Raw genomic sequence first — 9,798 nt, 5'->3', positions numbered from 1 at the left:
GGCCCATTAAATTGTTTTGATTATTTATTTATTTTTATTCTATTATCTGTACATTATTTAAATTTTAAAATAGAGTTTTGAAAAAACTATTACAAATGTCCAATTGAGATATAATTTTTATCAAGATTTTTTACAAAGGGTACGAGAGTGGTCAACATTAAACAATTAATCCTAAGACAATGTATATTTTTAATAAAATTATAGAAAATAATAATATTTTCAATAAAATGATTTAGTATATTATAATTAATATATTCAATCAAACTCGTACAGTAGGTTTACATGTATTAAATTCATGAGAGAAATATTATCTAATTTTTAATATATATATGTTTTAAAATCATTTATAAATCATAAAATTTAAATTAAATAAATTAATAATGAATAAAGTTTAAACTTTTAAATCATTTATAGTTTCTTAATATATTACTTAGACAAAATAAATTTAATAGATTCCATAACTACATTTTCATCTATGTTTAATCTAGGAAACTGTATATAGCATATAATAATTTAAGATATTATTTTTATAAAATAAAACATTGAATTAAAAATATATAAACTTATTTGTAATATCAATCATAAAATTGCCAGTAAAATGTTTTCCGTAAATTAATTTCTGGAAAATGATTTACTTTTCTATAAAATTATTTACTAGAAAATATTTTCTGATGTTTGATTGAATCTGTGTAAAATATTTTCTGCTGTTTGGCAGATTTCCTGAAAATATTTTCCGGAAAAGTTGTTTTTACATATATTAATATATATTAATAAATTTTTATATTTTAAATTGTTTTTCCATATATTGCAATGATTTATTTATAAATAAATAAATCAAATTAAATATATAATAATACTCAATTATTAAAATATAAAAGCAATGTAAACTACCTCTGAAATTTACTAATTAGTAGTGAATCAATTGTAGTGATCTCCTGATGAAATTACGCTCAGCATAAAAACAATTACGAGAAATGAATTCAATGCCAAAGTACAAGATAAATGGCACCAGTCATTACTTGGTATGAGGTTAATGCTTGCAATAGAGGGATCAACACAATCAGTTGATAACTTTAAGAAATTGATTCGAGGTCAATTATTCTTCTGAATCATAAAATGGGAAAAAGAATAATAAAATTAATGATACTGAGACAATAAAAATTATAACAGATGATCGTTTATCTTGGTCTTCCAGATGTCGATGTTTGCACTAAAGATGCGGCAACTCTCATTAACAGCCCATTACCGCACAATTATACACAAAAGTACCTGCCTGTGCGTTGACAGCAAGCACATTCCACCCTTGTCCATCCCTGTTTCCCTCATCTGGATTCCAAGAATGCAGAACAATTACTCCATCATCATGCCCTCCATGACCTCCAGCTCCTATTACTAGTAAACTGTTTCCGCATGCTTTAAATGCCAGCCCCCAACCGTAAGAAGAGTCCGCCCTCACAGGTAGTCTCTTCACAACACTCCATGAGTTATTAACCTTATCATATTTCTTAACCTTATCACAACACTTCATTATTTCTGCCCTCCTGGTCCAAGCTTCTAAATCTGGAGGTGTGGCAATGCTAAAACAGAACTTTATAGCTCTTAGTAAAACTGATCAAAACTTCCTACAATTAGTACCTCAATCCAAATTGATTGCCTAGGCCAGCCGCATTGTGCAGTAAAGAGTTAAGCCATAACAAAGTAAAATTTATAACAAACTTAGTTATCTAATGATACTTAGAGAAAGAGGGATGATGAAATATTGAACCAAAAACTAAATTAAGCAAATTGAGCTGTTTCAGAATTGAATGATGCGCATTTTGGTTCTGAAGCAATATACAATATGTAACATCATCAAAAAGAAAATAAAAGAATGAGACTAGGAATCTTTAAGTTCCAGACAAATGGAAGAACTGCTATAGAACATACTCTAAGTAAGAGAGGAATATGCCAAATGTTGGGAACATAATAAATATTTAGGATGTTTGCAGCCTGTGAAGAACCAGAAAGATAAACACAATCCTTAGTAAAGATGACGAAACTAACTCAAAAGAATACAAACCAAATTTTGCAATCAAATTTACCTCAACGTGACAAAATTGTGAAAGTTTCATCTTTGTATTATCCAATAATGGCTGTAAGTCACCAACCAAAAGGGTGTATTTACCATCAATTTGGGACAAAGCTCAGATCAAGAAAGCAAAGAAATCAAAAGATTATCCAGTAAAATAGGAGAAAACACAAGCAAACCCAAGGGCTAAAGTTGAGAAAATGCAATTGTTCACAAAATATTTCTATGATATGAATGCTACAGATACAATGCCAAGTTTTATACGACAAGTTCAACAGCAGTTTGTAGCAAAACTTATGCAAGTAAAGCGCCAACATAATGTCACACCCCACAAAGATGATAATGATTACATAGGTTCATGCCAACACATTTAAAAACTAATAAAAATGCCTAAAAGTGCTACAATGAGCCAACACAATAATACTCCAGAAAGATAAAATGCAATGATGCAATTCCCCAAACGATTCTAATGAAAAATCACCTACCACAAGAAGTACACAGGAGGCAGTGTACCTGAGCTAAGCGACATGTAAGCAGATCAGGAATTAGGCTGACATGAATGAGGCAGAAGTTATCTTTCCCTGAGGAAGAAAATGAAAATTATTATGACACATGAGGATTAATATCCAAATATACCGAATAGATTGATATAGTCTCTTTGAACCACTCCATAGATGCAGAATCAAATGTTCTAGATTGAGGTTTAACAGAATGGGAACGGCTACAAGACATTCCCACTAATCCCATTTGAACAAATAATGTGTGAACTTAAAGACTTTGAATTTTTGCTCATTAGTTGTGTCTCGGCCACCACCACCATTACCATATCTGAATTATTTCATTACCACCAACAAAAATCCTACTTGCACAGTTCAAGGAAGATGAAACGGTAAATAACAAAAACCATAAAAAATTAAAAAGAGGGATTAACCAGCAACCAATTGGGCCAAAACAACATGTTGCTTCTAAAAAACAACCACATATTTCTTCCTTTTCATTCATACCTTCGAGAGAGGAAGATGAACGCCATCGTCGATTGGTGTAGTGTAGATTTCGACAACGAAAGGCGGAAAGGAGGAAAATCAAAGATGAATGCCGGCGGTTGGTGTTGGGAACCATTGCTGGCTGGCGGCAAGCACTAAATCAAGGTGGGAAGGAAGGGGGAAGGGGAAGAGGCTTTGGGTTACATTTACTGTTGAAGAGAAAAACTTCGGAAAATGTCTTACCAAATGATAAACGGTAAGACATTTTCCTAAAATGAAGAGCTTTTCCCGTGTTTTGGAAAAGCTTTTACAATGGGAGTTCATTTTCCACCAAACAAACAGTGGAAAAGGAGGAAAATATTTTACGTAAAATGTTTTACAGGTAAACAAATACAGCCTAAATTTATATACAATTATGAAATAATGTTAACATATTTTAATTGATATACACAACCAAACTCGTATAAGAAAACTAATTATATAATAAAATAATAAATAATAAAATATATTTTTGTTAATTCATATAATATCATAGAATAATAAATTTTAAATACAATAAACAATTTAACAGTGTTATATAAAAGAACTATATTAAATATATATAATTTATGCTTTTGATAAGGTAAACTTAAATTGTGGTGTCATCATATAAATGAGTTATTACATTCGAAATTAAAATATTTATAACTTATAAAATTTAAAATTATTTGAATATGATAGAGCTTGCTTGGCTCGTTCTGACCTCGAAAAATTTGAGTTTAAAATGGCTCAAGCCCGAGAAATTTTGAGTTCATAATAGATCCGAGTCAAAGAAAACCCAAGCCAAAGTTAATCTGAGTTTGAGAAAATCCACGTTAGAAGTAAGCCAAAAATGAGGTCACCTAGGCCCACCCGCTTGCCAGCTCTTCCGATGCTACCTACAAACTTGATCACAAAATTTTTCTTCCACACAATTAATTGAGTACAAATCTTTTCACGAGATGCAACTAAACCTATGACATCCTCAACATCCTTAATTTGCTCATTTAAGAGTATATTTTGTTTGCTTTGGTCTTACCTGGTCACTTACTTGACGGGGCAATTATTAATCCACAATGTGAAAAATGACAAAATAGGCTAGTTGTCAAACACTACCAACTCTACTTGGTATAACATGGGACCACTTTTTACACCAACAACCAATTAGAGCCAAGCTTGGAGGCCAAACATAGGGGCATGAGGTATTATCAATCTCTCATCTATATTTTCTTCATCTTCTTGACCAAGTTTTTACATGATTATTCTCTCACTAAACTTGAATCCTTCAACGACTTAAGCATCGAAGAACAATCAGACTGCTAACTCCAACGCTCTTATAGATATTCTTTCTTGCAGATTGAGCCATCTTCTAAAATCTTGATTCAAAAGTAGGGGTGAGCATTCGATCGAATCGAATCGAAAATTTTCGAGCTAATCGAGTTTTTGAATCTCATTTTATCATCCTAACTTTATTTGAAGTTTTCTCGAATCGAGTCGAGTGAGATGGAATTCGAATCGAATCGAATCGAATATATTTGTTCGAGTTAAATTTTAAAAAATAATTTTGGATCCTTGTAACCATTGTCACCCATCGTAATAAAATTTGTCCACCTTAATTAAATTTTTTATTAACTTTATCACTTTATAATTTATTTATTATTTTTTTATATATTGGTTAGCTTCTTTGCTTGCTTAGTTGTTTCAATTATCTTCAGATTCTTGTCACTATATATTTTAGAATTAAAAAATATATTAAATGTAAAAATATGATTTTTAATAAAATTTATTTTAAAAATAAAATGTGAAACTGATAACAATATAAAATTTTAACACGAATATTTTATGGCATAATTAATAATTCAATTTTAATATAAATATTCAATATGACTAAACAATTCAATAATAAAAATAATATAAAATGTGAAATTTAATTTAATAATATAAATAGTAGATATAAATAAAATTATTACTATTTATGTTTAGTGATTTTTTTGGATAATTTTGATTTTTTATTTGAGAGTAAAGGGTGAGAAGTAAAAGTTTAGGGAAAAAATAAAAGTTTTGGGGAATAAAAGTTTAAGGGAAAGTAAATAGGGGAGTAAAATTTTGGAGGGAAAATATTAAAAAAAAAAATTGGAGGGGGAGGGTTTGGGATAGATGGGAGGTGGGATGGGAAGGGAATAAAAGTTTTAGAGGAAAAGTGGGAGGAAGTAAAAATTTTGGGGGAAAATAAAAGGTTTTGAAGGTTTTTGGGAGTAAAATTTTGAGAAAAAATAAATGGGAGAGTAAAATTTTGGTGGGAAATGGATTTTGGGTAGATTGGGAGGTTGGGAGGGGAGGGGAGTAAAAGTTTTGGGGGGAAAGTGGGAAGGAGTAAAAGTTTTGAGGGAAAAATAAAAAGGTTTGGGAGTTTGGGGTAAAAATGTAAAATATTATAGTTTGATATTCGAATTATTCGAATTATTTGAGTTATTCGAATTCGAAAACTCAACTCGATTCGAACTTGAAATTTGAAAAAAAATTCGAGTTGATTCGAATAACTCGATTAACTCGAATAACTCGATTTGTTTAACTCGAAATTTGATTTTTTTTCAATTTTTTCGAGTCGAATCGAGTTTTGCTCACCCTTATTCAAAAGTGTATTAGCAATGAAGTATTTTCTATAACTTCAAACATATATAATATATTTCCTTGAAATTAAATTTTATTGTGTTATTTTTTTATACATTCTAACCCTTAACCAATAGTACTCACTTAAGGAGGATATTACGTGCATAAATCAATTCAAACTCATAATGCTTTAGAATTCTTAAATAACATCGATATAAATTGAACTTATTATTTAAATATTATTAAGTATGTTACAAGTTAACATAAATTAATACAAATAAAGCTTTCCAATGTATTGCACCAATTACAAACAACTTAATAAAAAATAATAAACTAAAACATAAAAAAACGAAAATAAGGAAAAGTAGATTGAGCTCTTTTAGTATAGATGTAAATTTTGATTAATTGGCTTGTGGTTTTATGATTAATTTTCATCCAAAATAATCCCTCTAACTTTGAGTTGTTATATAATATGAGATCAGATCACTTTGTTTTTTTTCTTTAAAACAAAGGATATTCTTCAGCAGCCTTAACATGGAAACAGATACTCAGTTCAATCCCATACTAAAAATGATTACACATTACCAGAAGTTTTTATTCTGATGTCAATTATTCTTACTTATAGTCTATATGGTGGACCTTCTAAAGTTAATAACAAGGATCTTCCAAAAGATTTGCAAATTCTGAGAACATCTCATTTTCTTGATCAAGCATTGCTGCCACAAATGAACTTTCAGTTGATGATGAAGCTTGAATACCATAGCTTAGCAGCTCACTGTCCATTCCTGAGAGTACTCTACTATTGTTGTTGATGATGATGTTTTTATCATCATCTATGTGTTCAGCACTAGTCTCATTGCCACTGTGATTTTGTGGTGCAATGTCCTTGGATTCGAATTCCGGGATGTGATCTTGTCCTTGGGGATGATGATCATATGGTAAAAATGCGTCTTCGAGAAGGAAATCACGCCAGCTGAAAGCAAGACCAGCTTTTTCTTGTGCTGTAGTGGAGCAAGTAGAAGAAGTAGAAGAAGAAGAGGATGGTGATGATAATGATAATGTGTATTGATTAGGGAACTGAGGTGAGATGATTTGGTAACCGCCATAGTTGGAGGCTTCTGTCACTAGTTTTATAGCTTGAAGCTGAGAAAGCAGATCTAGGGAGGCACAGGTAGCAGCATGCTGGTTAATGTTGCTGCTTGGGAAGAAGTTTTCCTGGATTGGTTCAATTCCAGGGGATGCCATTGTTTTCATCACTCGTCTGTTGTTGATGTTAGAAAATCCTTCTGTTGCTATTGCTGGTTGGGGTGGATGTGGCTCTGGTTTGATCATAAATGAGTTCTTCATTTCTCGATTCAAAGATCCGATTCGGGTTCTAGATTTTAGGAGGCCACCGATGTTCCCGTAATCAGCTAGGACTTGAGAAAAAGGTTTGTGAGTAACAGGATCAATCCCCATTTCAGAAAGCTTCTTTCTCAACTTAGTGTTCCAATAATTTTTTACATCATTGTCAGTTCTGCCAGGAAGCTGTTGGGCTATGATAGACCACCTGAACCACACAAACAAACCAGTCATGCATAATGAGAGTGTCATACATCTTGCACCAGTAATTGTAACCGGTTGTTAAAACCGTTAGCTTTCATGCATCATTTACAGTTAATGTTTGTTATGATCCCATTCCCATGTCACCAAAAAAAAAAAAACAAAAGAGGAGAAAATTGAAGTTGCATGAAAGTGTGATAAATTTTCATGGTACAACTTAAACAAAAAGTTGCATGAGTCTGGCTGCCTACTAAGAATAAACCAAGAACAATATAACCTGCTTCCAAGAGCTGCATGGAGGCGAATGATCAACTCTTCTTCTTGCGGTGTGAAGCTTTCGCGTTTAAGATCAGGTCTCAAGTAATTAGTCCAACGAAGTCTGCAACTTTTCCCACATCTTCTAAGCCCTGGAGACCATACTCAGATATGGCATGAGGTCCATATGGAAGGAATAAAGTGGTTAGTTTCTTAGACTAACAAATTAAGCATTAATGTAAAAGATATAAAACATCCAATAAATTAACCTGCTTTTTTTGGAACAGCAGTCCAGTTGCCAGTTCCATGTTTTGATACATATGCAAGTATCTTTGCATCTTCTTCTTCAGTCCATAGGCCTTTCTTCACATTTAGCTTGTCACAACAAGGAGGTCTGACCATCTTATCTGTTGATTTTAGAATAAAACACGAAATCTACAAGGCATCAAGCTGCAAAAAAAAAAAAAAAATACTGATGATAAAAGAGATAATAGTGATGCACTTACAATAGCTCCTGAAAACTAAGCTGCTATTTGAGAAGAAAGAAGGAGAGAAAGGTTTTAAGGTATAAATGAGAAGGCATGGAAAGCATGAGAGTTGGATCCATTATAATCAATTTCGCATGATGAATGGCATCTTTGCATTAGAAATGAATTGATGATATAAGGACAATTCATTCTTTCTCTCTCTGTATGGTCATACATATGCTTTGCTTCCAAAACAAATAGAGTCAGGTTTGATTTGGGTGTATTTTCTGGTTAAATTTAGAATATATCTCAGTAAAATAACATAAAATTTATCATTTGTTTACATTAATCCATTACTTGTGTGGGAAAGGAAATGAGTTTTGTTTAAGTTTTTTCTGATAATCACAAGTTTGATGAGACCAACTATTTTAAACAAGAGGTCCAACTAATTGAAGAAATGATAAAAGAACCTCTAATCAAGTGTACTTGCCAAGTTGTCAACACCATTTCTGTGTGAATACAAACACTACTAAAAACTGTCTAAATCTGCAAACTCTTAAGAGCTGTGATTCACTTGTTCTTTATTCTTTGGATTATTGAGTAAATTTATATTATCCAAAGAAGCAAATTGCTGCTACCTTGAAACTGTTCAGTTGTCCTTAATGTCCCCGAACAAGAAAATCGTAATGGAAGGTCATGAATGGTTGGTGCCTGAAATCCAAAATCGTAATACGACATCGAACTCACTAGAGTTTCTCTCCATATTCCAAGACTGCAAGCCTCAAAATCCCTATATTGTAACTAACAAGACAATTCCTGTCAGAAAAAGAAAATTAAAATAGGCAACAATGTTCAAATTCTGCAAGTTTGTTTCCACCCAATTTGTTCAGAACAGATTAAACAACACCAGAGATAGACACAACTAGAACATGTCCATATCTTGCAGACAAACTAGAAACATATCTAGTTGTAATTCAAGGTAGATTGCAGGTTCACTAGAAACTGAAAACAACTATCCACTACTTATCATCCATTAACATGTTGTCCACGTTATCCTGTTCATGCTGTTATAGATACGGAATTTTCTAGATAATCTATCTATATTATATATATACAATATACCCAATCTAATATATTATATATTATAAGGTCATTAAGTTTCTTTTCCTTCTCTTTTGTACTTTTGTTCGTAATATTTATTGTTAATTTTTCTTTTTGTGGTTATTGTGTGTATAGTCTCTTTCTCATATTGAGGACAATATGTTATTTAAGTTTGGGGAGAGATAGTCGCCATTTTATGAATATAATTTTTATTGTTTAGTTGTGTGGTTTGACATTTAGTGAGTTTTTTTTTAATTTAAAAAAAAAATTGGTTAGTTTTAGTTTGATGATGATACACCATGTCATAATCCTTTAATATTAAAATATAGTTTTTCATGATGCATATTTGGTGTTATTTTTTCTTGCAATTAAGTACTTTATAAATTTGAGCACATATTTTGATCTAGTATTTTGCTAATGACTAATTACATGTGGATGTAAATGTCATTGAAATTGATCTTAGAATCTGCTTGATCTCTTTTTGAGGCAAAATCAAAGGCGAACTTAGTTAAAGGAATGATTTAAGCATTATTTGGATCATTTGTGTCTTTCAAGCTAACTGTGCATATATACATATCCCTAGTACCCTTGATTTTAGCTTATATAGACTATTTTCTTTGTTTTTTTTTCACCCATTATGATTAATTGTTTGACTTAGTCTAGCTGAAATTAAGTCTTAGTGCTTAGCCCTTCTTAGTCCTTTGTTTGTTTAGTTTAAATATTAGTGTTTAATGGATACATCGTTTTAGCTTAA

General features: G+C 31.4%; 2 protein-coding genes across 8 annotated transcripts; both read right to left on the bottom strand.

Moving 5' to 3' along the window:
• Nucleotides 1–1,015: 1,015 nt before the first annotated feature.
• On the bottom strand, nucleotides 1,016–3,431 carry LOC107918587 (F-box/kelch-repeat protein At5g60570). Of its 5 annotated transcripts, XM_016848174.2 has the most exons (5): nucleotides 3,073–3,409; nucleotides 2,582–2,649; nucleotides 2,082–2,132; nucleotides 1,927–1,989; nucleotides 1,016–1,577 (listed from the first exon to the last, which is right to left on the bottom strand). In XM_016848174.2, the coding sequence occupies exons 1-5, from the start codon at nucleotides 3,185–3,187 to the stop codon at nucleotides 1,515–1,517; spliced, it is 360 nt and encodes a 119-aa protein (XP_016703663.2). In that variant the 5' UTR covers nucleotides 3,188–3,409; the 3' UTR covers nucleotides 1,016–1,514. The 5 variants fall into 5 exon arrangements, with proteins under 5 accessions (XP_016703663.2, XP_016703661.2, XP_016703664.2 ...); XM_016848172.2 differs by having other exon boundaries at nucleotides 1,016–1,989; nucleotides 3,073–3,431; XM_016848175.2 differs by lacking the exon at nucleotides 1,927–1,989.
• Nucleotides 3,432–6,214: 2,783 nt separating this feature from the next.
• On the bottom strand, nucleotides 6,215–8,165 carry LOC107919764 (transcription factor MYB35). Of its 3 annotated transcripts, none has more exons than XM_016849140.2 (4): nucleotides 7,983–8,165; nucleotides 7,746–7,883; nucleotides 7,499–7,628; nucleotides 6,215–7,228 (listed from the first exon to the last, which is right to left on the bottom strand). In XM_016849140.2, exons 2-4 carry the CDS (start codon nucleotides 7,876–7,878, stop codon nucleotides 6,328–6,330), a joined length of 1,164 nt encoding a protein of 387 aa, XP_016704629.2. In that variant the 5' UTR covers nucleotides 7,879–7,883; nucleotides 7,983–8,165; the 3' UTR covers nucleotides 6,215–6,327. The 3 variants fall into 3 exon arrangements, with proteins under 3 accessions (XP_016704629.2, XP_040964826.1, XP_040964825.1); XM_041108892.1 differs by having other exon boundaries at nucleotides 7,746–7,911; nucleotides 7,983–8,113; XM_041108891.1 differs by lacking the exon at nucleotides 7,983–8,165 and having other exon boundaries at nucleotides 7,746–7,971.
• Between the last annotated feature and the right edge of the window lie 1,633 nt (nucleotides 8,166–9,798).

Source organism: Gossypium hirsutum, chromosome D13 (assembly GCF_007990345.1).
Source record: "Gossypium hirsutum isolate 1008001.06 chromosome D13, Gossypium_hirsutum_v2.1, whole genome shotgun sequence".
In the NCBI taxonomy this organism is placed as follows: Eukaryota; Viridiplantae; Streptophyta; class Magnoliopsida; order Malvales; family Malvaceae; genus Gossypium; species Gossypium hirsutum.
The sequence above is the reverse complement of the archived record's forward strand: the minus strand, read 5'-3'. Positions and strand labels throughout refer to the sequence as shown.

Bases quoted from the DNA above. Each gene is read 5' to 3' on its own strand.
- LOC107918587 (XM_016848170.2), bottom strand. From the start codon at position 1,964: ATGTTCCCAACATTTGGCATATTCCTCTCTTACTTAGA. The intron at 1,578-1,926 runs GTATGTTCTATA...GTTCTGTTTTAG, and splicing joins ATATTCCTCTCTTACTTAGA to CATTGCCACACCTCCAGATT.
- LOC107919764 (XM_016849140.2), bottom strand. From the start codon at position 7,878: ATGGTCAGACCTCCTTGTTGTGACAAGCTAAATGTGAAGAAAGGCCTA. The intron at 7,629-7,745 runs GTTAATTTATTG...TATGGTCTCCAG, and splicing joins TGCTGTTCCAAAAAAAGCAG to GGCTTAGAAGATGTGGGAAA. The intron at 7,229-7,498 runs GTTATATTGTTC...TGTGTGGTTCAG, and splicing joins CATGCAGCTCTTGGAAGCAG to GTGGTCTATCATAGCCCAAC.